The 27,999-nt window shown below is 46.1% G+C and overlaps 1 protein-coding gene across 1 annotated transcript; it reads right to left on the bottom strand.

Annotated features, from left to right (window-relative positions):
* Position 1: 1 nt before the first annotated feature.
* On the bottom strand, positions 2-27,982 carry si:dkey-122a22.2. Its single transcript, XM_012823128.3, has 11 exons — positions 27,797-27,982; positions 27,269-27,434; positions 26,714-26,785; positions 26,496-26,572; positions 21,633-21,733; positions 18,903-19,019; positions 17,314-17,388; positions 4,191-4,329; positions 1,125-1,207; positions 896-992; positions 2-339 (listed from the first exon to the last, which is right to left on the bottom strand). Exons 1-11 carry the CDS (start codon positions 27,857-27,859, stop codon positions 172-174), a joined length of 1,158 nt encoding a protein of 385 aa, XP_012678582.1. The 5' UTR covers positions 27,860-27,982; the 3' UTR covers positions 2-171.
* Between the last annotated feature and the right edge of the window lie 17 nt (positions 27,983-27,999).

Here is a 27,999-nt window from a genome sequence, read left to right as displayed (position 1 = left end):
AGAGAAAAGGGAAGGTAGAGGAAGTGAGAGAGAGAAAAAGAAGCAGAGGAGAGAGAGTGGAAAAGAAGAGAAGAAGAAGAGAACAGACAGAGGAGAGAATGAAGAGCGGGAGCTAGGTTATGGCTCGGTGCAGGATGGCACAGGCGTTCCACCGCTGACTGCCGCTTCGCTTCACTGGCTCTGGTGTCTAGACTGCCGGCGTGACACCAGCGTCCACAGATGTTTGCTGACGGCGGCCGGCTGGGTGTAGATCATTCGCCGGTCAGCCCCGGGGACGAGGATGCGCGAGGCCTGGGGGTACGACTGCTCCACAAAGTGCCTCTGATGCTCTGCCACCACCTGCCACACACCGCCAGGGGGGCGCGGGGTGCATTTGGAAGTTGGGAGTTAGGGGTGGGGAAAAATGACAATTATGGTGAGGCGCGAAACATGGAGTATAAACAACTTGAGTTAAACTTGCCTCTCTTCTCCTCTTTATTACTTAAACAAAGGCAACTAGCTTCATGTTTGTCATCTTAAGGACCATCTGAGCTTGTCTTATCTGAACGCTGATGACGATGTCTTCCATTACATTTGATTAGATCAAAAGGGAGTGAAGACCAAAGACATATGTAATTAGGATGATTAGTGTGTGAAGAGGAGGAAGAAGAAGAAGAAGAAGAAGAAGAAGAAGAAGGTTCCCAGTAAAGACTAAAGATTACAGATGAAAATGCGTGTGAAAAACGTGGCCCTCGGAGAGTTGTGGGTGAAGATCCAAACGAGTACCGGTGCGAAGGCAGACAAAAAAAAGAGGTAAGACTGAAAAGATCAAAGAGTGAGAGATGAAGAGGAGAGAGAGAGAGAGAGAGTGATGAAGATGAAGAGTAAGGGGGTGAGAGACAGGGGACACACTCACTTGGTTGAGATGGGCGGGCAGCTGCTGGTCGTAGGTGTCCCCCGTGATCACGCTCACCGAGGTCTTGGAAGACAGGGGCTTAAACTTGGAAATCTCCCTGAGAACACAGAGGTCAGAGGTCATGACATGCCGAGCTCTAGGGCCGGCTTCACCGCCACGAGCATCAGAGGGAAACAACAGAGGGCCGCGCCCCTGTGATGTGGGGGTCACGTGACCTGGCTGACCTCACCTGACTTGTGAGGCGCTCTCGTTCAGGAAGAAGTGCTCGTCCACAGCGCCGCTCTGGTGGGCGGGGTTACTCAAAAGATACTTCTAGTGAGGCATAGAGAGAAAGAGAGAGAGAGAAAGGGAGGGGAGGGACAAAGAGAGAGAGGAGAGGAGTCAGTTCTTGTATGTGTGAATGCCACCTCTGAGAGGCTGCCCATCTCTGCCCACTGCCCAGCCTTTACGCCACGTGCTGCACACACACACAGCCCAGCCTTTACGCCACGCGCTACACACACACACACACACACACACACAGCCCAGCCTTTACGCCACATGCTGCAGCCACGTCTTTCATACCAGTCTGAAAGGAGCTGTGCTTCATTTAAAAAAACACACACACTCACACACACACACACATTCAAAAACACTCACACACATTCAAAAACACACACACACACAAATTCAAAAACAATGGACAGACAACAGCAGACATTTTCCTCTCTCTTACCTGTGTCTTAGCAATATAATACTGTCGCCACTAAGACTGTCTGTAAAAACACTTACACAAATGTAAAAAGCGCTGCATTGATATACAGTTTCATTCAGTGGATTGTGTCTTATTTCTTATTCCTGACAAATTCATCTGCTAAGACTACTGATGTATGACTATAGTCAGTAGTATGTCAGTAGTCTGATCATAAGTCCACTATAGTCAGAAGTCTGATCATAAGTCCATTATAGTCAGAAGTCTGATCACAAGTCTACTATAGTCAGGAGTCTGATCATAAGTCCATCGCACACATGAAAAGAAAGAGAAGAGGTGTAGAAAGAGATAACTGAGTGCTCTAACAATGAACACATGGCACATGAAAAATGAACCATCACCTTGGAGACAATGAATCGAAGTAAACAATGACTCCCCCCCCCCCCCCCCCCACATTTCCCCCGTCTTAGTGAACACACAGTTCAAGCAGGCCTTTTTTTTTTTTTTTTTAGTCTATATTGCCAGGCTAGGAGTAAACTGGTGAAACGTGACCCATGTATCATTATAAAGATAGAACAACGTACTGACCTTGTGTGGTCCGATATCTCTCCACAACTCCTCCTACCACCCCCACCCCCACCCCAATAAAAGTGCAGCCACTTGACTGTGTCGTGTTAACAGCGGAGTCAATTAAAGGGGCGCGCCCACCCCCCCTCCCCTCCTGAGCGGGTTCAATTAAAGGAGCGTCAGGAGCTCCTCTCATCTACATAAAAGGCTTGTGTCGCCATTAGCCATCAGTTGATTGCTTTTTTCCTCATCCCATTCCTACTCTGCCCCCCCATCCCCCACCCAACCAACCACAACCTCCCACCGCCCCCATCTCACCCACTCAAACATACGGCACCTTTAAAACCCAGTGTGTGTGTGTGTGTGTGTGTGTGTGTTTCATTTACCCTCTTCATTCCCCCTAGTAACTGAGCAGGTCAGGACCTCAATGTGTGTGCAATCAAGTCCTTCACTAGCACCCATGTGTTGAGGGTTTTCTTTGGTCAACTTGAACGGCCTTCCACCCTCCTCAAACTTTGGCTTCACGGTCCTCTCAATGAGCCGCCTCTCAGACGAGGAACATTGATGAGTTCGTTAACTGCAAACGCACGCTTCCTCAAATGACTTGGGCATTTAAACACCAACTAAAATTTAAATAAGGAAAAACCCGAATGAACACCTCCCTGTCTTCAACACCTCAGGTGGCGAACAGTCAGTTTAATTACATTTAACCCGCACCACAAATAGTCAACAACCATTTCACTTCAAACCCTCCTGACCTTTTGTGAAGTTGTGAAGGGGGGGGTGTCGAGGTGTGATTTCGGGTGGCAAATGGGGAAGCCGCTCGTCTCCAGAAGGCCAAAGGAGCGGCACAAAACCCTAACGGACGATTTGCATATTGGGCGGCCGGGCCGCTAACGTGCGTGAAATTGGGTGGAACTGGAGCGGTGGGAGCGGCGGGCGCGGGCAGTTATCTGACCACGGGCCGGCGTGTCTGGGGGTCCAGACCTGAGTGACTGACGAGAAAAGTTGACTGACGAGGGAAAGAGGAAGGAAATAGGGGGGGGGGAAAGGAGGGGGGAGGGCGAGAAAAAGACGGAGAAAGAGAAGAGGAGGAGGAGGAGGGAGAAGAGAGAGGAGGAGGAGAGGGGCAGAGGAGTGGAGCAGGTAAAGAGGAGAGCTGATCTGTATGAGAGCCGAGGCTCTTGCAGGCGTCCACTCCTCCCGGGAGATCTGTCCAACGCTGCCCTGTTGTCTGCTCACTAACATGTTTTAGTTTGTCCCTCGTCTGCTTAATTACCCAGCAGGAGCGTCTTCTTCTCTCCTCTCCTGTTCCCACAACACGGACATTACACACACACCAGCACCACCATGTGGCCACGGCACAAAGAGAGCAGAAATAAGGCGAGGACCACTTCTCTCACTCTCACTCACACACACACACACACACACACACACACACACTCACACTAACACACACACTCACACTCACGCCTTTTCTGTTCCTCCAACCATCCGCACTGTCCTTTAGATCAGTGTAATAAGACTGATAGTCTGGGTGATGTCTCTGCACTTGGTCTTCTCCATCAGTCCCTCTGCAGGGAGTGAAGAAACACTCTGGCTGCCTGTAATTGATCTCCTGGGAGCTGAGAGTGAGAGCTCTCCCTCTCTGCCCACCAGGTCTGAAGCGTCTCCCTCAGACTATAGTTTCAGTGCTACAGTTCCAAATGCACAATGGAACATGGAACCTTGCCTACTGCATTCTGTGTCGCATAATACAATGTGTGTTGTGTTCTATGTTCTACCCTTCACCACAAACTGGGCTGGTTTCTGGGCTGTTAACATCCTTTGCTGTGCTGTGCTGTGCTGTGCTTTACTCTATCCTTTCTAGTGCTGTGCTGTGCTATACTCGATCCTTTGCTGTGCTATACTTGATCCTTTGCTGTGCTATACTCGATCCTTTGTAGTGCTGTGCTGTGCTATATCCTTTGCTGTGCTCCTGTCTCCGCTGTGCTGTGCTGTGCTGTGCTGTGTTGAATCGTGTCCCATGTGACCCACCTGTCTCTGCAGCAGCTCCTCAGACACCATCCGGCCGTGCAGCTCTGGCTTCATCAGGCCCAGGATGATCATCACCCGGCTCAGGCCCGCAGCCGCCGCAAACTGAAGCACCTGCAGCGAGGGCACCAGCTGAGAGTACCTGCACACACACACACACACACACGTACACACGTCCTTCAGTTATCACACCAGTCTTAGTATTCAATCTTAAATAAATAGTATTAAATAATAGTATTTAAAGTAATGGTGCCACATCCACGATCACAATAATCTGGGGGGTATTTTTAGGGCACTAATGAGATGGTATCACTATTCAAATCATCGAGTGACTGGAACGCAACATAATCTTAAAAAAGCATGTTCCTATTACTTGTGTGCATTTCACGAGAACACAGAGATGAAAGTGAACAGGTAACAAGGTAGCTAGCAGTCATTTTCAACTATTAGCATATTTAGATTAACATAAGTGGTGTTAATGCCAGGGCACTAGTATTACTTCAAACCATTAACATCTGAAAACAAATCTGGGGAATATAGTCAGTTTGGAGAGTATGGATGAGCAGAGCTTTTTTCTCTATAATAACTATCCTCATGTTTACCGCAAATGGTTTAAGTGGAGATTTAGGCCCAGTGGCCTGCTTTATGGCACTGCTGCAAAAACAACGCCAGTGCTTACTCAACCTTATCAGTATAACAGCATATAAAAATACCAGTTGTGTTATCCTCTCTTCACTCCACTCCACTCAGCATCATGGCACAGGCACTAAATTGAAACTAAATAATATAAAATAGTCTAACACCGTGACTCCACATAAATGTTTATGCGTGTGTATATATATTTCATCAAGACAACTTCAGCCAAGACTCCCACGTTCACGAGCCTGAGAGGCCTTCACCTCTTTGCCAAGTGCAAGCTTGAGGAGTGCGTCACTGTCTGAGGACGAGCTAGACGTCCAGTCCAAGGTGAGAGGGGACGACCCCTCTCTGTCTCCTGTCCTGTCCTCATTACGCCTGGCGTGTGTCACCCCATTCACTCTGGCCCCGCGAGTCCTCATCGCTACAAGTCAGTTAATCTTTTCAGCACAGACCCCCAAAAGCTTTACAGGGAAGACATTTGCCTAAAAAATGAGACTTGAAGCGCTGCGCTGAGCATTAGAGAGGAATTAGGGGGTGGGGGGGGTGGGGGGGTGGCGGTAGGGTAGGGGGGTGTAGGGGGTTTTTGTAACTCAAGAGGCCCCATCGGTCTCAGTTCACTGGTGCTATGAATTGGCTGGTCTCAGACTACAGAGCCAAATCAATAGGCAGGTCCACACACACACACACACACACACACACACACACAGACACACAGACGCACACACATATGTGAGCGTGCACACACTCAGACGTACACACATATGTGAGCGCACACACACGCGCACGCACACACACACACATCTTTTAGCTCAGCGTCCCCCTTCTCTGATATTGATTAGCTGTTTTGATTGTGTATCTGCCGCTGAGGGTAGATGTGAGAGTGTGGCCATGACCAAGTGCCAATACTAGCAGCAAACTCCAGCAGGAGCCTCTGAACTTAATTCCCCTGGCACTTTGAAAGAGAGAAACTTTCCTCATAAGTCACCGTGAGACTGCAACAAAATTGTACCCTGGAGCTCTATAAGGAAATCAGACCGTCCACCACCTCCCCCCCCACCCCCTCCAAGTGGGGGTCATGACGCCCCCGCGCCACACGAAAGAGGTTGGGGGCGAGGCGACTTAAATCAAACTTTACGGAGACTGACGTTAGTGACATTTCTGACACTCATCTCCTCCTGCTAGCCCCCTGCTCCGCTCGCCAGAAAAGTCATTTCCTCACTCCAATTTCCTCCTCTCTGTTTGGGAACCTGCCCGTCCCTGACACCTTTTCACCTGTCACCTGCCCCCCCCCCCCCCCCCTTCCACCCACTGGAATAAAGTGTGTGTGTACCCAGCGTGTATCCAGCTGAGCTGAGCTGAGTCTGATTTCCAGCCTAAATCAGTCCTGTGGCATTGACATTTATTCCAAGGTTTTTCCTTTCGTGCTCTCTCTCTCTCTCTCTCTCTCCATGTTTCTCTCTCTCTCTCCCTCCATGTCTCTCCATCGCTCTCTCGTTAACTCTCTCTCCCTCTCTCTCTCTCTCTCCTTCTCTCTCTCTCTCTCTCTCTCTCTACCTCTCCTTCTCTCTCTCTCTCTCCTTCTCTCTCGCCACCTGTCCTATTCTGCTCTCCCCTTTCTCCATTTTTAATTCTGCCCAGAGGGTAAGGATTATGCGCGGCAAGGCATGCGTGTCAAAGGGAAATTTTGTGAGGGCAAGACAGCCAAGATTGGCGGGATGAATTAAACAGATAACACAGGGGGCAGATGAAGAGAGAGAGAGAGAGAGAGAACGAAAAAAAAAAACCATATTACCAATGCTGGTCATTTTCAGAGCTGCTCCCTCTTCCTCTCACCATCTCTTCTTTTCTCCCTTCCTCCTCCTCCTCCTCCTCCTCCTCCTCTCCTCCCCTCTGTCTCTCTGTCTCTCTGTCTCTCTGTCTGTCTCTCCCCCTCCATCCCTCCCTCTCACTCTTTTTTTGCATGGGCCCCTAAAAAAACGAGGGAAATATCTAAATGAGCGTGAGTGTTGAAATGAGTTTGGGCCCATGGACTTTCTGCTCTTTGACTTTCCCATCTGGATTAGTGCAGGCTGAATGGAAGCTGCTCTGTTGCTTTTGTTCGGAGCGCCGCTCAATCCACTGTCGGAATGCTGCCGCTCCGGGCACGATAAGGGCTCCTCAGGATGAGCGACTCATTAGGAGGGGGCCGTGGGGGTCGTGGGGGGCGATGGCCTCACCTGCCCACCGCCGTGGACAACACAACACATCCCCGAACGGACACATACTAACATACACGCCTCAGAGCCACGGCCATGCATAAACATAAACACAAACACAAACACAAACACACAGTCATCAATACACATGTATGAACTCGAGGAGTCTCACTCACACAAACACATAGACTGTGTGGTGAGAGAGAGTTAAAAATAGAAATACAAAAGCCACTCACAGCTCAACACAACAGTGTGGTCTCATATTAACACAAAGTCAGAGCAAATTAGATCCAATGAAAGAACTGTGCCAGTTTCCTGTAAATGAGAACTACATTCAGGACTAATATCAGGTTTCTTTGCAGGTGAAGTTGTAATTCTCTTTCTGACCACTGGGTGTCAGTAAAGTATCACCAAAATAACATTATACTGTATATAACCACACAGGAAGGGTCTTGGCCTCTGTCATTGTTTCTCCCCTCTGCCTGCCTCCCTCCCTCACAGCCTACACCCCTTGAGACAGAGAGAGAGTGTGTGTGTGTGTGTGTGTGTATATATATTAAACAACTAGCTTGTCCCATTCTGCTCCTCATTTGTGTCTGTCGGCTGCTGGTGAATCGAGCTTTGCACAGTAGGGGGCAGTTGTCTACCATTACACAACCTTGAGTACACAAATATACGGTCATCTCTCTTTATATACACGTCTGTGCACATCTGTGTGTGTGTGTGTGTGTGTGTGTGTGTGTGTGTGTGTGTGTGTGTGTGTGTGGGTCCATTGCCCTCTATGCCACCCTTGCCCATACCCACCCATGTTTCCCCAGCTCCACTCTCCAGAAGCTGTGCAGCCAGCTCTCTTCCCCAGCAGCAACACCTCCACCTGGGCCTGATGCCCTGCCATCAAAGGCCTCTCCACCAGCCCGCACAACAGCAGCGATGCTCACCATTAATGCATCAACCTACCAGTGCCACAGTTAGAGCTATAGATGTGCCACACACAGTGACAACTGCACTGACACCTCCCAGCAGCCAATCATAACTGGCTTCATGTATGATGGGCAGGTGCTGCACTAGTTGCTAGCCAGTCACAAAGGCAAAGAGAGAGGGGGGAGGGCACAAGCGGCAGCGATGGAGTCTCAGTGCCCTCTAGCACCCTGATTCAAGGCTGAAGTCAATTCTCTTCCCATCTCTCTCTCTCTCGCCCACTCACTTTCTGTCTCCACTTCACTGTCCAAGACAAACTCAGAAAAAAAGAGAGATGCCCTGTTTCACACTGTAAGTGTTACAATCGTTCCTAAAACGCACACCAGGAAGTGATTAAAGTGATGAATCGATCCAATCCTGACGTCCAATCTGTGAGCTGTAAGCCAGAAGCAGACACGGAGGAACACGTTCGAGACGCTAGATGTCTCTCTGGCTGGTCCAGTTCTGCCCAGCTGTACCCTGCGTCACTGGGCCGAACAGGTTGTGTGGCGTTTGGCAGAACGAATGGGCCGTTCTGCCTGTGCGCTGGATCAATCAGGGCGCAGTAAACCGGGAGGACAAGCCCATTAAAGCGAGCCGCGCCCCCGCTGGGCCGCTTTCTATTATTCTCCACTGAAGTCTTAGCCTCAGGCAGAACAGCTTCACACACACACACACACACACACACACACACACACACACACCTCCTTCCAACTCACACTGAAAGCCATTTATTTATCGCTATTTTGCTATTATGGTGACGTGAGTGAATGGGAGCAATACTGTGAAGTCGAACCGTTAATCTATCCCCTTGGCAACCTAGTAACATTAACATCTTCCGACATGGCTCCGGTGGGAATCGGCACCATTGGATTAGCGCGTTCAAGAAGTTACGCCATGCGATGCAGAGCAGCAGAGTCCGACCGTAAGGAGAATAACCCAGTGAGAGTGACCGACACCGTTTTGTAACCACAAATAAAAACGACGAAAAACGAATCCAGAAGAAAACCCTACTGATGGTGGTGACAACGAGGTACCAAAGCTCTATAAGGTATACAGTATTTATATATATATTATATATATATATATATATATAAAGCTCAACGAGGTACCAAAGCTCTACTATGGTTCCCTGAGGAAGAGATAGCTATAGTCCAGGCAAAGTAACTCATTTTGGAGCCAAAAATAGAACTAATTGTAAAATATTTTTTTTCAGCATATATCATTTCTATGAGGTGTCCAGAACAACATACTAAAAGTCCTAAGAAATCCTAGCTGAGGAAATATGTTTAATTCTCATCATTCCGAGATGTGTGCTAATAATGCCAGGCAACAATACACCCCAAAACATTTTTTCCTTTACTCCTATCAAAATGAAACTTTACACAATGAAAGTACCCATGAAAAGTAGGAGGCCAGTCTAAAAGCAGCATTGCCCATCACCCATTGGAAGTAGGATGATTGGATGAAGATTGGGCCGATATATTTGTATTTGACGCCACTTTGCCTGGACTACTAGGATAGTTCACAGCTAGGTTAACTGGCATGAGACCTCGACCTCTAACCTCCTTGAGGTTTGTGCTCCGTAGCATCCAATGAAATGCAGTCAGGTGGAAATACACATCACCAGTGACTTGTTATGTGAATGCATTTGTGAATTTGTTATCGATCCCCCATTGACAGTTACAGGTTTAATATGTGAAAGAGGCTAGAGAGACTTGTACACACTCATTAATTTACATATGAAGGCACACAGCGCACACACACACACACACACACACACACACACACACACACACTTAAATAGATACAGGCACACTGGCACGTACTCACTCACACACACACACACACTCACACACACTCACACACACACACACACACACACACACTCACACTCACACACATACAAATACACAAACACCATTCAGATGTATATACACAAGCAACCTATCTCAAATCAACTCACTCATGCAGTGGTGTGCACAGCTCATAAATGGGCACACACAAATAGACTCGTACAAACACGGATATGAGTGTGTGCGCGTGTGTGTGTGTGCACATCAATGTGCCACATATAACCATGCACAAAACAGCCTCCAAGGACCCATTCAGATCTGATGGAAGCTTTAAATCAGCCTTCAAGACAACAAGGGCTCGGGAAACTAAGGACGCCATGGTTTTTAAGATGGATGACATATCTAACGTGAAAAGATATGGTGCTACAGCTTTGGCAGTAGCGTCATGGAGCATCTTTTTTGTCAGTCAACAGCTTAGGCCGTTGAATGTGTATTTATTAGATCTTTTTATCTGTTCATATTTCAAAGGGACAGAAACAAAAAAAAAAATCTGCTGTCATAGTTAGGAAGTCAAGGACTTCCATGAATCATTCTCCATCACTAGAACCGACCCCACTGTATTAGAACCCCACTGTATTAGAACCATCTAGAACCGTCCCCACTGTATTAGAACCATCTAGAACCGTCCCCACTGTATTAGAACCCCACTGTATTAGAACCGTCCCCACTGTATTAGAACCTCACTGTATTAGAACCATCCCCACTGTATTAGAACCTCACTGTATTAGAACCGTCCCCACTGTATTAGAACCTCACTGTATTAGAACCCCACTGTATTAGAACCTCACTGTATTAGAACCTCACTGTATTAGAACCATCCCCACTGTATTAGAACCTCACTGTATTAGAACCATCCCCACTGTATTAGAACCAGAGGTGTAAAGTAACAAATTACATTTACTCACGTTACTGTAATTGAGTAGTTTTTTTGTGTACTTTGTAATTTTTAAGTAGTTTTTGAAATCGGTAATTTTACTTTTACTTAAGTAGATTTTGACTGAAGTATTGTACTTCGCTACATTGGAAATTACATCCGTTACTGAGTAAAAAAAAAACATAGTTCAAGAAAGGAAACCGAAAGACGGGAATCGCGCAAGACAATTCTCATTGCAGTGGTGGATGCTGCATAGAGAGGATGATAGAGTCGATGCAAGCCGCCGGTGTCGAGTCACGAGAGATAGAGATGGAGGAAGATGATAGTGCGGACTACCAACAAGCTGCGGACGACCAACAAGTTGAGCAACGAACTTTCCGCAAGTTAAAAATAAAGAAGATGAAGAAACCCCGTATCCACAACTCAGCAAGCAGTTTGCCTTCCAACCTAAAAGAGTCAACAGCTATACAATGCTGTGTAAGCTGTGCCTGCCCCGCCAGACAGAACTTTCTGCTTATAAAAATTAATCTTCAAATCTGCGCAAGCATGTGTTGGTAAGTACAGTATTTGTCCCTTTCCATTAGTAGTTCAGACAGCGTTTTTGTTGTTTATTAGCTTTGCTACAATAAGCAAAATATGCGTGTCATGGCACTTGTAGCCTCATTTTGGCTAGCACTTGCAACCACCCTGAGTATGCTAACGTCAACTAGCTAGCTAGCTAGGCTAGCTATACACTCATGTACCCATCCTTCTGTTAACAGCCGTCATCCAATAGACTAATAATAATTCCATTCCTGTCTTCCATTCGTTTCAGTTCATAGCATTATTATGTTCAGTCTCTCATATTGTGTTAAAAACTGCAGATCAGTCATCAGCAATAAGATACACCGCATAAACTGATATTAGGCTAATCATTTGGCTGCCTCCCATGCCCTGAAACAGGAACGATGTGAATGCGCACACCATCGTTGTCAGACAGTTGGACAAGTCAATGTCAATGTGTATGTCGTTATCTCGAATTTATCACGATGTGGTGGCTTTGCAACGTCTTTCATGTTCATGCTCAGGGGTCTCGGTTAGCAAGAATTTAGGATTATGAATTGTGATGCATGTTAAAATAGAAAATAATGTTATCATTCTAGGTCTGTCATCTCAAGTAGCTATTTATAGCTATTTCTGTGTTAAGATGCACTCTTGATGGCAGCTCAATACTTAATTGTCAGAATTGTTGTTTGTCATTCTACAGGTCTAGTCTATGTTAGACAACATCTTGACCGGATGGTAGGGGCTGAAGCAAGTTGGACAACATTAATCAGATGAAGATGATTTATTTTCCTCAATGAAGTCCAGAAGGTACAGGGGAGTTAGAAGGGAACCTAGCCTATGTCTCAGTCAATATGGATCTGCTGAACTCCTTTCAGAATATCAAAAAACTGTCCCTGAAACTCAATACTGGCCTACCTGCCTCGGCCGCCTGCGAGTGACTCTTCGGCTGTGCTGGATTGCCGTTTACTGCAAAGCGAGCCCGGATGAACTCTACACACCTTGAAAATCAGCTGCTGCTCAAACTCCACAAGAAGTTTGTAGACTAATGCTCTAAAGGTGGACACAAGTAAAGTAACAAAAGTTTTAATATAGTGAGGCAGCGGCATTTTAACTTTTTTATTTTAGCTGTCATGTGGTTCATGTCTTGACATGTCCTCCCAAAAGTTCTTAAATGTTGTGTTGACAGTTTAATGTTTGACATGTTTAATGTCATTGCACCTCTATTCCTAAAGATTCTCCTTTAATTAAAAATAACTAGTTTTTGTATTGGATTTATGACACCTTGTCCTTTTTTGCACTATATAGGAGCGGCCCCGATCAAGTTGTTGAAAGTAACTAAGTAACTTTTACTTAAAGTACATTTTAAATGAACTACTTTTTACTTTTACTTGAGTACATTTTTAGATGGGTAATTTTACTTGTACTTAAGTAAAATTTCATCAAAGTAATTGTACTTTTACTTGAGTACAACATTTCAGTACTTTTTACACCTCTGATTAGAACCATCCCCACTGTATTAGAACCTAGAACCGTCCCCACTGTATTAGAACCATCCCCACTGTATTAGAAGCAAAGCCCAAGGCATGAGGCTATACTGGAGCTACTGGACTTCTGGTAACCCAAGCACCCGTAACCTGACCAGGGAAGGGGAGACTGACACACACCCACACACACACACACACACACACACACACACACACACCCACCCACACACACCCACACACACAAAAACACACCCGCACACGTATATAAACACTCACACATAAAGCTACACACCCACACACAGAGACACAGATTTTCAAACACACATTATTACAGCTGAATTTCCGTTTAGTTTTAGTTAGTTTCACCAGCGGTTTAGTTTATTATAGTGATTTTAGTTAAGGACAAAAGTTGTCAATTATTACAGCAGTTTGAAAAATGATCTGGTTATAATTGATTGAATAGATCATCATTCAAAGACTGAACTTAACTAACACACGCAATGAGATACATTTGTGTCAGACTGAAAAGCCTGTTAAAAGGTGTAGGTTTTGCGAAAGGTTGTTGATATTTTGAGCTCAGCGGCCAATCAAATTATACCCCTCCCTTCCAAGCTCCTGAAGCACCTGATTGGCCGCTGACCGTTTTTTAGCTCAGTCCGAGCTACGGTTAGTTTCCCATTTACAGAGCCAAGACTGTGTACGAACACTGGAGGTTTGTTTGTGAGTGAGAAGTAATTCACTGAATTTGACTAAAAAGTGTATGGGATTAAAATTGCGGACTGCACCTTTAATACAGATAAAACGCAAGAACACGATCAAATATTTCAACCATTTACATAAGGCAAGCAATATACTGTGTTCTATCCCTGAAATGTTGGGTTTGCCCATGTATGAATGGGAACAGGAATCAATGTTCAGGGAACTCTGCACCAACTCCCACCTCAAGGCCTAGTAACATTTCAGGGAAAATGCCAGTATTGCTGTGTTGTGAGTGAAAGCTGTAGCATTGCAGGGACAAGCACCTGAAGGGTTATGTCCGTCACAAGCACGTACATCTATATGCCACCATCTTCTGGACTGTCCTTCGCCCCATCTATTGTGGCATTGTCATGGCAAGCGTGAAAAGGAGGGAAATGTTCCAGAATGTAGCTGCATGTACTGTATGAAGAGTGAAAAATCCCTAGCGGTGCCTGAAAGGTTATCCCAGTAATTCACCGGGGACTTAGTGTGAAAGAGCCTCTTGACATGGGTTTTCACAGTCAACCCTACCCGTGTAGTTATCTAAAAACCCCTACAGGACTCACGTGTGAACATACAGGCTGCTTAAAATGTTACGTTCATCACTCACGCTCTGTCTCGCTACATCCTTTCCCATGGATAGTGTGCATTCCCGTCGATGGTATCTTTGAAGGCGAACTTTAAGAGTTGGGGTATTTTTCCCTTTGATTTCTACACCACAGATGCGGTTAACTGAATTGACCAGGTCCCAGGCCATACATGACCCACACGTTTCTTCCCTGACATACAGTATCTGACTTCTTCACTTGATAATAACTACTATTACTTCCATTAGTTAGCGAGTGTAGGTCCTGACACGTTATATTAGCATCTTCAGGTCGTCGGCTATAGCTACACATTGTACACAGCATTGTGGGAGTGTGACACCCGCTGCCATGAAAAGGTAGCAATATCCAATGTCAATAACAATTACTTTTTTACGTTTTTTAGGAAACATTATTAGTTTCATTTAGTTATAATTTTTTTTTGTTTATTATTTTTCTTTGGGTAAATTACTAAATTTACGAAAATGACCATTGAAATGATTTTATTTCAGTTCACGAAAACTACGTCACGTAAAACTAAATGGCATGTAGTTGTGGTGTGAGCACTACTAGCCATTTAAAATTTGCAAAAGGGCTACACCCTCTCCTCGAGTTTCATTTGCTTTACATGGTAGCTAGTTATCTAGCTTATGTTATAACAGGGAAAGGTAGAAACCCTCAGGGTGCCTGTGCAGCTTTTAACACAAGTTCACATTCACACATATTAACATGAGTTCATATTAACACACGCTAGCAGCTGGCAACTGTGAAGTTGGTTCCCTAAACTCAAGATAAGCTAGGATAGTTAAACAGCTATGATGGGTAGAAACCCTCTGGGTGCCTGTGCAGCTTCATATTAACACAAGTTCATATCCACCTGATATTAAAATGAGTTCACAGTAGACACGTCAGCAACTAGCAACAGTTCAGATGGTTCCCTAAGCTTGTAACTGCCGTGACACTTCACACATGTTTTACACACCTCTCATGGAGGTTCAATCTCTATAGCATCCCATTTCTTTATTGTTATGGAAGAGCAAGTGTGAATGAAAACGGGTTTCTATCCCATGTTGATGTTCCCTGATACATTAATGGGATTCGTTTGTGAAAGGTGGATACCTGGCGGAGTTACTGCGCACGTAACTAACTTCCAGGTGGGAAAAAAATAGACCGCACCAGACTATAAACCGCAGGGCTGCAGAAATGCATTCCCATGTAGACCGCACCAGACTATAAACCGCAGGGCTGCAGAAATGCATTCCCATGTAGACCGCACCAGACTACAAACCGCAGGGCTGCAGACATTTTTACAAAATCAATGTATAAACCACGGTTAATAGTTGGGAAATTACGTCAGTTTCCGTCTTAGTTTTAGTTCGATTTTACGACAATAATCCTGACACACACACACACACAAAATCTACACAAAGACATAGATCCACGTGTACACACACAACCATGCATGTGTGTGTGTGTGTGTGCGCGTGTGCGTGTGTGTATGGCAGGACTGGAGGGCTCAGTGGAGCAGGGAGCTGCCTGATTTGTCGGCTGGAACAGAAGTCATTTGGGAGGGAGCCAGGCTGAATGAGGAGGCCAGGCTGAATGAGGAGGCCCTTTGATGTGTAAATCCAGCAGCCCTCGCATGCCACTGATATGGTCTCCACACACAGTGCCTCCTCAGGTGCACGGGTCCACACACACACACACACACACACGCTCACACTTACACAAGTGCACACTCTCACACACACACACACACACACACACACACAAAAGCACAGAAACATTTCAGATATAGGCACATCCACATACGCAGCCAAGGGCAAGCAAAGAAAACAAACAAACACACACACAAACACACACACACACACACACACACACACACACACACACACACACACACACACACAAAGTAGTCCTCCTCCAGTGCTGTCACTTATCTCGAACCCTCCAAATGTGGCACTGAGGGAGAGAACACAGTGCCTATTGTGGCTCATGGCCTACATACAGGGGGAGACAGACGTGTGCTACAGAACTGTAGAGTGGCTTTCAAAACTATGTCCACCATGCAGGTGGGTTTACCACATGCACGCACCTGCAGAATGTGTGTCTGCGTGTGAATGTGTGCGTGTACAGGCACACGACTATGTGAAATCTAACACTCCAAGGCTGAAAACGAAAGGAGCTCACAGTCTGTTAAGAGGAGCATCCATTCAGTTCAGTTCAGTTCAGTTCAGTTCAGTTCAAGACCCCCTGATCTGTTCCACTGCACAGGTGAGCCCTATGAGAGCGCCTCTCTGTCTTCATCACTGCACAGGTGAGCCCTATGAGAGCGCCTCTCTTAAGACCTCACATCTCTCTGTCTTCATCACTGCACAGGTGAGCCCTATGAGAGCGCCTCTCTGTCTTCATCACTGCACAGGTGAGCCCTATGAGAGCGCCTCTCTGTCTTCATCACTGCACAGGTGAGCCCTATGAGAGCGCCTCTCTGTCTTCATCACTGCACAGGTGAGGCCTATGAGAGCGCCTCTCTTAAGACCTCCGACCTCTCTGACTTCATCACTGCTCCACGTGACCTGTGAGCCACTCGACACCTCCACCATCACTCCACCATTATACATTTTATTCCTCGCAGATCTTCAGAGACGCCCTCGAGACGCTGATGCATCACAGGCCAATGTTGAGTAATAAAATCGCCTCTAAAAAAGACATTAGCCGTAGATTCCAGCTGTAAGTTCATTTGCAAAAATATTTATTCCACTGCGCTGTGGTAATTGGATTGCATGTCCACTGTAGCGGGGCTCTCTGTGGGACGAGGGCCTATTTATCACGGGGTAATTGGACACAGCATATCGCAGAGACAGCTTGAATAGCTGCTCTAGGAGTCATGGACACATTTGCTTTAGTTTTTTTCTTTTTTAATCATTTGTCTTTTTTTTCTATCTAGGCCAAACTCCTCTCTTTTGCAAAACCATTACATAGAAACTTGTAATGATGGTGTATAGTGTATAGTGGATGTGTGTGTGTGTGTGTGTGTGTGTGTGTCTGTGTGTGTGTGTGTGTGGTTGAGAAGAGGAGAGGGAGGCACTGAACTCTCTAAAACTGATTAGGGCAGAATCCCCTCTTCCTTTCTCAGCCACGACAGAATAGATGGCTTCAGTGATGACAAATGTCAGCACCCTAGCTGTGTGTGTGTGTGTGTGTGTGTGTGTGTGTGTGTGTGTGTGTGTCCACTCTGTCAGGAGTGACTCACCAATATTGCTGCCACTGCTCCTCCTCAAAGACATTCTCCGGGATGGGATCGATCAACACCAGATCAGACACTTGCCTGTGGAGAGAGGGAGAGAGAGAGAGAGAGAGAGAGAGAAGGAGACAGAGAGAGAGAGAGGATATGGGGAGAGGGGAAGGAAGAAGTAGGAGAGTGTTAAAGTGAAATGGCCAGACAGTATGAAGACGGCATGGCCAGAGGACTGGACTGTGTGCCCCAGGATGCTGATGCTGATGCTGATGCTGATGCTGATGCTGTCCATTAGTCTGACCACCCACAGACCTACTGACATCCCCCCTGGAGGAACAGTGTCTTCATCGGGGGCACCATTGCTATTCCCTGGAGGAACAGTGTCTTCATCGGGGGCACCATTGCTATTCCCTGGAGGAACAGTGTCTTCATCGGGGGCACCATTTCTATTCTACAGGTGACAGCAGAATCCATCTCTGCATTTACTAGGAGTTCGGTGGCTTTACTTGCAGAAAAGTAGGAGAGGAGAGAAGAGGAGAGAAGAGGAGAGAAGAAAGAAAGAAAGAAAGAAAGAAAGAAAGGACGAATGAAATGGCAGGAAGGAGTAAAGAGAGAGGCGAAGAAGTCGAGGAGAGGAGAGGAAGGGAGAGAACTCTGCTACACTGGCTTCCATAATCCTTGGCTTGAGTGTGAGGCGTTGCAATAAATTCACACTGTAGGCCTGTCTGCTCGGAGATGGAAGCGGGGGGGCCTATGGGTAAATATACGAGAGGCAGGGGAGCGGCTTTATAAAGTGCTCCCGGTTAAACAGTTGCCTTAACAGCGTGCGGTGAGGAGAGGAGGGCTCCACACGGGCCTTTAAACTAATGCCACGGAACAGACTCAGGCTCAGGCTCAGGCTCAGGCTCAGGCTCAGGCTCAGGCTCAGGCTCAGGCTCAGGCTCAGGCTCAGACTCAAACAAGCAGACCTGACTGCCGATCAGCCCTGCTTTTTCTCCCACCGCTACCGACAACCACTGCCTCCTTTAAACACATCTCTATGACATATGTGGACTCCGTGAAAAGAACAAATACGAGGGGTTTGGGGATGCATTTAAAACAGTTTCCTTAGCCAGCAGCTCAACAGACCATTTAAGAAATCATGGGTGCTAATCTACCAACAAGCGCCGTAATCCCAGCTGCAGTCATTCAAGGCTAGTTGTGGAAAGGCTAAGTGCTAGGATCAAGTGTTTCATTACATCTATGTGATAGAATCTAATGAGCACGTCGACAGAGTACATATCCAGGGGTATGGGTTACAGAGTCAGATGATACAAAATAATGTAAGTACTTAGTTCATTAACGATATTTGTTCCATCATATGATTAAGACATAGGCTAGGTGACCCTGAAATGGTCTTAAATTGTGTTGTACATCAGCATAGATCCCAGTGCGTCCCAGTAAATCAGGTACAAACAACACTCATATCATAAGGTCTTTTTGGTGTGAATAGCCATGTGTATCTTTTGACTCTAGGCAGTGTTAATGTCGTCAGAGTGAACCGCTAGCAATGTAAACACCTGTCGGCAAATTCAAATGAGCATTTACTGGAGAGCTTGACTCACGTGTGGTGGATGTGACTGTAGAAGCGCCCGTTGAGGGAGCCCAGCTCCGAGCCCACCAGCATGAAGGGGGTGGCGATCTCAGCCACCTGCACCAGACGATGGAGGTCATCCACCATCCTAAAACACACACAGAGGTCATAGGTCATCCACCATCCTAAAACACACACACACAGAGGTCATCCACCATCCTAAAACACACACACACACAGAGGAGGTCATCCACCATCCTAAAACACACACACACAGAGGAGGTCATCCACCATCCTAAAACACACACACACACACAGAGGAGGTCATCCACCATCCTAAAACACACACACAGAGGAGGTCATCCACCATCCTAAAACACACACACACACAGAGGAGGTCATCCACCATCCTAAAACACAAACAGAGGGAGTTACTGCCCAGGAAACCGAAGAGCTCCCTCCCTCCTCAAGTGCAGTCCAGTCATGTGATGCTAACTGCTCTTCAGGACTATTGCTAGACCAGTGCAGTCCAGTCATGTGATGCTAACTGCTCTTCAGGACTATTGCTAGACCAGTGCAGTCCAGTCATGTGATGCTAACTGCTCTTCAGGACTATTGCTAGATCAGTGCAGTCCAGTCATGTGATGCTAACTGCTCTTCAGGACTATTGCTAGACCAGTGCAGTCCAGTCATGTGATGCTAACTGCTCTTCAGGACTATTGCTAGACCAGTGCAGTCCAGTCATGTGATGCTAACTGCTATTGCTAGATCAGTGCAGTCCAGTCATGTGATGCTAACTGCTCTTCAGGACTATTGCTAGACCAGTGAATTAGAAGTGGCCTGGACTGTGGGCTACATTGTGGATGCATGGGAGTAACAGACAGGTTGGTCCACTGTGGGTCAGAGGGGTACGTCCTCTCGTACGTCTTAACAGGCTTTCATTTCAAAGAGCAGGGATGCCCTACTCACACCACACTGAGAGTGCACATGATTACTTGGTGCGGTGACAGCTGAGGATTCAATACAATACACACAATCACAAATAAGAATGGATGTGTGTATGTACTGAATACAGTGAAATTCCAAAGAGTCTAACGATTTCTGAAATGGGGGATATATGATCGGGTAAAGGAAGAAATGGTGAAAGGATTAAAGGAAGAATGACAGACAGACAGACAGACAGACAGATTGCGGTAGTCATCACATCATGATTTGCAGAGCCTCTGCATGTAGATGTCCATCTGTTGGGGGAACTTCCTTGCATTGCCAAATAAGCGAGCACAAATGAAGTGATTTCACAGTGGAGGCAGGAAGTCGGCCATCAAACCGCCAACACACTGTGCTTATTGTGTTCTAGGAAATTGATTGCCCACATCTGGTGAGAAATAAAAAAAAATTTAAAAAAAAAATAAAACGAAGAGGAAAAAAACAACAAAAAGAATGGCGTCTGCCCACCTGTCTGGGCTAGAGACTGGGGCCTGCCTAGATGAACTGAAGCAGCAGGCTCCCCCTCCCCGTCTCCCTGTCTCCCCTCCGCCCCTCCAGCCCACTCCGTAACACCCCCTAGACAGATTAAACAGTCTGTGGTGGCTCACTGTGCCAGCAACACACACACACACACACACACAAACAAACGCACGCACACACACACACACACACAGACACACACATACACACACAGACACAAACACACACACACACACACACACACACACACACACACACAGACACAAACACAGAGTGAGTTCAGCCGTGCCTGTGAACCAAAGTGTTTCATCAACCAGGTCTTGCTGGACAGCAGAATGACCTCCACTCCTCACCGACGGAGGGACTCTGTGTGTGTGTGTGTGTGTGTGTGATGAAACATCACTGGGCAGAGGATGTGTGTGTGTGATGAAACAACACTGGGCATAGGACGTGTGTGTGTGTGTGTGTGTGTGTGTGTGTGTGTGTGTGATGAAACAACACTGGGCAGAGGATGTGTGTGTGTGTGTGTGTGTGTGTGTGTGTGTGTGTGTGTGTGTGTGTGTGTGTGTGTGTGTGTGTGTGTGTGTGTGTGTGTGAGATGAAACAACACTGGGCGGAGGATGTGGCGTTTTCAGCCACTGATAGCCGAGAGACGCCAGCCGCTGCATCGCTCAAGTGAAGATACGGCATGTTATTAAAAGGGTAATAGCCGATAAGAGGATCCAGAGCACCGATCAGCACCTCTGAGCCCAAAGGAGCACAATGCTACTCATTAGCCTGTAAAATAAGCCCATTTGATATGCTAAAGTAGGCCACGAATAATGATGGAAATTCACCATTTTAAGAGGCGTGAACAACGAGATTACCCGGCAAACGAACAAAGACATGGAAATTAACATACAACATGGGATTGCTGTGCTCTGGAAAAATGAGGACATTTCCGGAAGGTTTGTATTTTTTTTTTTGCCTGATGAGCGAGTGTCTCTCGTGTCATCAGACCTTTTTAAAGGACCGACGGAGATAAGCAGCGACCTGCTGGGAGAGAGGACGTTCATTCTCATGCACCAGCACATTAAACAAAGACGCGTCAAGTGATTTTGTCTCTGTGATTTCGCCTCTGTGATTTCGTCTGAAAGGAACGTGCTTCTGCCAACATTCCATACACGTACACTGCCATACCCCATTAAAACACACGCACTAGCCACAGACACACACTTTATTCTTCACCCACAAAAAGGGGGTCACTGCAGGTGACGTGGTTAATGAAATGTCAAGCCCTGGAGGTTAAGCTCACCTGCCCGTGGTGGACATGCCCCACACCTTCTCCGTCCCTGTGGTCTCGTTCTGGAACACTCTGCGGCTGAAGCCCAGGCCGACTCGGTCATAGGTGCACACCTAAGGGAGGAGAACACACGCACAGGTCAGAGGTCAGAGTTCATACACTGGGTCACAAACAGAGAGAGAAGGGACGATGCTAAGTAGAGGGAGTCAGTTAGCAGAGATCTTATCAGTTCCATAAACATCTGCACTGCTCCACACACTTGAGCTCTACCCTCTACATCCAAGAGGCATTACCTCAGGGGTAGAGAAATGTCTTCTTAACTTCAGTTGTTTCATTAAATTCAAACTTTACGAGCTTTATGAAGGCTAACCATTTGGGTCACCACACAAATACTTGCCCTCTCTGCCAATGTCTATCAATGCCAGTGACATTCCAGCTCGCTGGGCCTCTAGCAGGCAGTACTAGAAGAGGACAGAGGGTGATGGAGCAGTGCTAACTGGCACCTTGACTAGCGCTTAACTTGCACTTCAGCAGTTACATTCCTGCACTTCTTTTTCCTTTCTAGGTCGTTTTTCTAATTCTTATGTAAAGTAGTATTTATTGTTACACCATGTTTTTTATTGCTCTTAGCTTGACTGTTCTCTCCCTTGTACGTCGCTTTGGACAAAAGCGTCCGCTAAATGACTAAATGTAAATGTAAATGTACTATAAGAGGACAGAGGGGGATGGAGCAGAAAGGATGATGGAGCAGAACTAGAAGAGGACAGAGGGGGATGGAGCAGAACTAGAAGAGAAGAGAGGGTGATGGAGCAGAAGAGGACAGAGGGTGATGGAGCAGAACTAGAAGAGGACAGAGGGGGATGGAGCAGAACTAGAAGAGGACAGAGGGGGATGGAGCAGAACTAGAAGAGGACAGAGGGGGATGGAGCAGAACTAGAAGAGGACAGAGGGTGATGGAGCAGAAGAGAAGAGAAGAGAGGGTGATGGAGCAGAAGAGAAGAGAAGAGAGGGGGATGGAGCAGAAGAGGACAGAGGGTGATGGAGCAGAAGAGAAGAGAAGAGAGGGTGATGGAGCAGAAGAGAAGAGAAGAGAGGGGGATGGAGCAGAAGAGGACAGAGGGTGATGGAGCAGAAGAGAAGAGAAGAGAGGGTGATGGAGCAGAAGAGAAGAGAAGAGAGGGGGATGGAGCAGAAGAGGACAGAGGGTGATGGAGCAGAACTAGAAGAGGACAGAGGGGGATGGAGCAGAACTAGAAGAGGACAGAGGGGGATGGAGCAGAACTAGAAGAGGACAGAGGGGGATGGAGCAGAACTAGAAGAGGACAGAGGGGGATGGAGCAGAAGAGGACAGAGGGGCATGGAGCAGAAGAGGACAGAGGGGCATGGAGGTTATAGTTTTCTAGTGATTCTTTCTGACATTAACCATGACTACTACTCTGATTTTTGTCCGTACTTTCATTTACCATAATTGTACCAGCAGACTCAGTGACATTGACTTTGAGATTTTCAAAGTTATCTAAGCATCACTGACATTCACTTAAAGCATGGAGCAGGGCTACAATCTGATATCACTTTAGAGCACATTTACACATAGCCAGGTATTTACAGAAACCAATATTTCTGCCCCTCCGTTTTCAAAAATAACGTTGTACACACAAGATCGTTTTCAAAAAAGTTTCTGTCTACATGAACCCGCATAAATACGCCCCCGAGCTGATTATTATTGAAACGGCCGATCTAGCTGTAAACTAACTGTACACATAGGAGGCTCACATGACGTGATGCATTTTTTGTCGCATACTGTGACGTTTGAGAACCTAAAACACGTTTTACCTAGTGCGCACGCAAACACAAAAACGGAGTTTTCAGAAATCTCCACTTTGGCCGGAGTTTTTAGAAATGATCGTTTTCCGTGATAAAACCTCTGTTTTCGTGTAAATGAAAGGCCAAACCGCATGAGAATATATGCGTTTTCCCACCGTGTAAACGGGGTCTTAGTCTAACAGTTTTGACCCTGAACTTAATAAACAAACAAATAAATAAATAAATAAATAAATAAATAAATAAATAAATAAATAAAGATTTTTGCCTTGATCTGGGAAAGATCGTTGATTATGTAGCGTATTGCACACAATAAATGAAGACTGTCAACACATTTTGAATACTGTTTAATTAATCATCAACCCTACTGTGCGCTGTATGCTCGTGTTTTGCAGCTACTGAGCAATCACACTTTCTTGCGGAAATGGATCTCTAGTTGCGTCATGTCGACACAATGACCCCATACTAAGTTCAAACCCAGCGCCAAGCATAACAAGCATAACAAGCATAACGCCAAGCAAACGTGGATCTCACATCTCCCTCGGCACACCAAGGATCTCGGGCGCAGTTCCCACCTAATGAGGCTCTCTCCTGGACACCACTGAGACAGCCAGGTGACTCAGCAGAAAATGCCTGCTTGTGTCAGCACTTTCAAAAACAAGGCTTTCTTTTTCGTCTTCTTCATCATCTCCTTCTTCTATCTCTTATTTTATTTCACCTTCCAGCACAGTGATCTCCCAAATCCCTTGAGCCTCTGAAAATCTCCAAATTGGAGTTTCAGCCCAGCCCTGACCAAACAAGGGGTTTCACACGACTCTAAACACAGTGCCACAAAGCGCAGGCCACACCGACAGCACATACCACTGATGTTCAGGCAAGTTTATAATGAATCACAGCCTGAGGAAGCACAAAGATGAACTGTTTGTTCTGATATAGGGAATTTCAACTCTGTTTCAAATATTGTTTTAAAAGCCAAACCAAGTTTTAACATCTCCCAAGACGTTGTGTAGGCAACAGCAGCTTCAGCGCTGAAAGATCTGACTGTTGACCTCTGCCTTTTGTTTTGCCTTGACTTGACTGCAGGGCCCTGCGAGCACTGCGGCTTTGCATGGGGAAGGGGGCGAGGCAGAAGCAAGAATGCAAAGATGCAAAGCCAGCTGCTCCACTTTCAGTAGCCTGCTCAAAAACCTCCATGCCCTTCTGAAGGCGCGCAGCCGAATTTGGACGAACAGCACAGGGCAGCCTGTCACCTCGGATCCCGGCCCGCGCTGCATGTCTGCTGATGAGAGGTGACATGGCAGTGTGTCTGGAGCAGACCCCCTCCCACCCCCCAAACACACACACACACACACACACACACACACACACACACACACACACTCTGCCAAGGCCAATGCCGAGGCCAACGCCAAGCCAGGCCACGGGAGCGCATTAAACAGAAAAAGAATGCAGGCATTCTGAGAACTGTTGTTTGAGGGCACTTTCATCAGGAGGAATTATTGTGATGCATTACCTGCGCTTGGCTGCCCGCGATGGCTTCAGGATTTGTATGCGTGCTGCTCACTAATCCAGAAACACCACATTAGCATACGTCTTTATTTTTGTCTTTTACCTTCAGTAACGAGAGCACTTAAGGTTCCTGGGGTAAGTGTGTGTGTGTGTGTGTGTGTGTGTGGGGGGGGGGTTATCTTATTTCAGGAGACGGGGCTGTTCAAGCCTAAGTATTCCTGAGGTCTAGACAGAGGCTCGCTGCTGTGCTACAGTTACTCAGAGCTCCTGAACAGCTCTTGCTGCCGAACTCCTGTGTGTCTCTTTCACCAAAGAGGCAATCCAGAGAACACTGGCATTGTCCTCAAGACGACTATATTCACTTTAATGGCACGTGTTTGCAGACTAGTGTGCCCTGTGCAGCTTGGCTACTCCGCACTGGGTTAATAATGTGGTGCAGAAGCGTTTCAATGTTCGGCTTGCCCCTACATGGTCAAATTTTATGACACCCAGTTGCCTGTTCATATGTTACCATCAAGCAGCAGATCTTAACTTTGATGTAAATGTTTTTCCTTCGTTTGAGGGAATATGAAGAATATTTTGTGTTTTTGTCAGGCACACGCGGATTGAAATGTTGCCCCATCCAAGCGATCTGCGAATGGTAAAACAAATTATGTATGTTTGCAGATGCTTTGAAACAAAACTGTGTTGACGGCCTTTGTGTTTTTAATGAGACAGCTGTGATCAGACTTTACTCCCATTAATGTGGAATGCTCATTGTCTGACCCAAAATAGGAGCAGTATTTTTAGTGTGGACTTTTATAGGGACACAATGCCAACCTCCCTGGGTAGTGTGGACAAGACTTATGTTGATTCTCCACGTGCATGACTCAAGCCGTATCCTTGGAAGACGCAAGTTTGTTAACAGAGTGGGCTTTTCCCAAATCATTGCCTGCTTTTACAACTTTGATGCAGGTCTAGCCTCTGCTTCCCAGGAGCAGTCTGTGCACAGAGAGCTATAACATTAGCTTTCCAGATGTAGTTTGTCTTCCTACAGATGGCTGGGCCATGCTGCAGATCGAGTCTGACGTGTGTATGTTTAAGTAAGTAAAGCACAAGTAAATCACATTGGAACGTTGCCGTCACTCAGGTGAAATGGAACATTTCTGCGTCCAACACCAGTTCATTGAATGAGGGAACGAGACACTATGTAGCACTGCCACTACATGTTCATGGCTTTGGGTGTTCCCCACCTGCCACCTTAAGAGGCTCAATGGCTTCAGAGATGATTACAGCTGATTGGGATCCCAATGGCAACCACCTTCTGTGGTACACCATCAGCAAAACCAACATCTGTCTTCATCATACCTTCACACTAATTATGTTTGTTTATGTTTTGACATGATCAGTTATCTTAATTGATAGTGGAACTTGTTTTGAGGTAGAGGATGCCCCCTTTCAGAAAAATTCTTCACAAATCATCCATTCAAATATTAGGGTCATACTGCAGAAATATCCATGCACCTGCAGTCTGTATCAACAGCTGAACAAGGTCAGCCCTCTTACCTTCGTGATCTCTGACAGGCTGTCCTGCACGTGGTGCCAGATGTCTGAAGACATTCCAGTCGGGGCATCGAGAATAACTGAAACACATAGTGTTCCTTTAATGTTTGATGTTCACCTATCAGACCTACTATGAAATCAAACTCAAACACACACACACACACACACACACACAAACTGCAATAATACGTCAAAAGAGTACATTCAATAGTTCAATTTACCAACTGGTTGTCCTTTCCCCTTGCACGTCATGTGGACCTTTTGACCTAAACCAATATCAAAAGACTGTCCATCTAGAAAGGGGAAAAGAAAGGGAAACTTTATCCATAAAAACATTGATGAATCCAAAACATTCTGTCTTTCAAAAAACTTGTAGGCGCACTTTGCAATTTTCGTTCGGCATATATGAAAACCAAAAAGCTTCTAGACCTAATGGAGATTCTGCAGGCATGAAAACAAGAGAGAGTGAAGCCGTATTCATAATATGTGTATGCTACCCATCCTGTTTCTCTGTTCACGGTTAAATTGCATTTGATTACATGATTCACGCCCTGATAACACAGTCTGAAAAAGCATTTCAGATGTGAGTCTAGATGCAGCACTTGAATATTAAAGAACAATTGTTGTTCGTTGGAGCACTTCAAAAGTGCATCGCTATTGTAAATCTAGCAGTAATTTCACTTCCTGACAACACAAACAGCTGTCTGCACCCTTAAGTGCTGTGATTATGCTAGATCTTCTCTGAAACTATGGGTAGTTTTAGGAAGAAAAGCTACCTTTTGGAGACAGCATCTGTGCTTCTCGCTGCAATGCGGCATAATTTAGAAAAGGAGGAATGAAGATGATGAGGAGGAGTATCTTCCCCATCAGAATGAACGTAGACCAACATGTCCTCTCATTCGCATGTTGAGATACTTTATTCTCAGCAGGTGACGTCGCCTTCTGCAAGATAGGGATGCACGTTGTCAGATAGCATAATTATAGCATCAACTTGCTACTGGTTTGCTAATCTACGTTACTGGATCGTAGGAACTGCACTTCATGACAAAGTTGACGTCTGTATTGTCGGCAAGACATTACCGGATTCACCTATGCAGCTCTGTTATCAATGTACAATTATAAGATCCTTTTGTATAACATGTAACGTATTCAATGGATAGGCCTATTTATTAATGAGCGCTCGGCATAACCAGAAGTAACTGGTGATTCACCACAAACAGCGCACTGTTGTTCCTGATGCACATTTAAAGTTAGCTTCAAGTTACGTTCATTGCACAGCATGACATAGAGTTTAACCAAATTACCTTCTTTTTGTCTGTTTTAACCTTTTCATCACCATCTTGACCATCTGTCCTTTTCCGCAACATAATAGCGTTTTCAATAATGCAAAATTATACGTTTATAATACAGAATATATATAATTATCAATGAATGGCAAACGCTCCGTGTTACTTCCTGAAACAGTTTGATAGAGACGGTGGCCCTTTTGGGTCAAAATGCGTTGTAA

Source organism: Clupea harengus, chromosome 11 (genome assembly GCF_900700415.2).
Source record: "Clupea harengus chromosome 11, Ch_v2.0.2, whole genome shotgun sequence".
Taxonomy (NCBI): domain Eukaryota; kingdom Metazoa; phylum Chordata; class Actinopteri; order Clupeiformes; family Clupeidae; genus Clupea; species Clupea harengus.
The sequence above is the reverse complement of the archived record's forward strand: the minus strand, read 5'-3'. Positions and strand labels throughout refer to the sequence as shown.

Bases quoted from the DNA above. Each gene is read 5' to 3' on its own strand.
- si:dkey-122a22.2 (XM_012823128.3), bottom strand. From the start codon at position 27,859: ATGTTGCGGAAAAGGACAGATGGTCAAGATGGTGATGAAAAGGTTAAA. The intron at 27,435-27,796 runs GTAATTTGGTTA...CCTATCTTGCAG, and splicing joins TTAAAACAGACAAAAAGAAG to AAGGCGACGTCACCTGCTGA. The intron at 21,734-26,495 runs GTAAGAGGGCTG...CTCCTCCCTTAG, and splicing joins GCCTGTCAGAGATCACGAAG to GTGTGCACCTATGACCGAGT.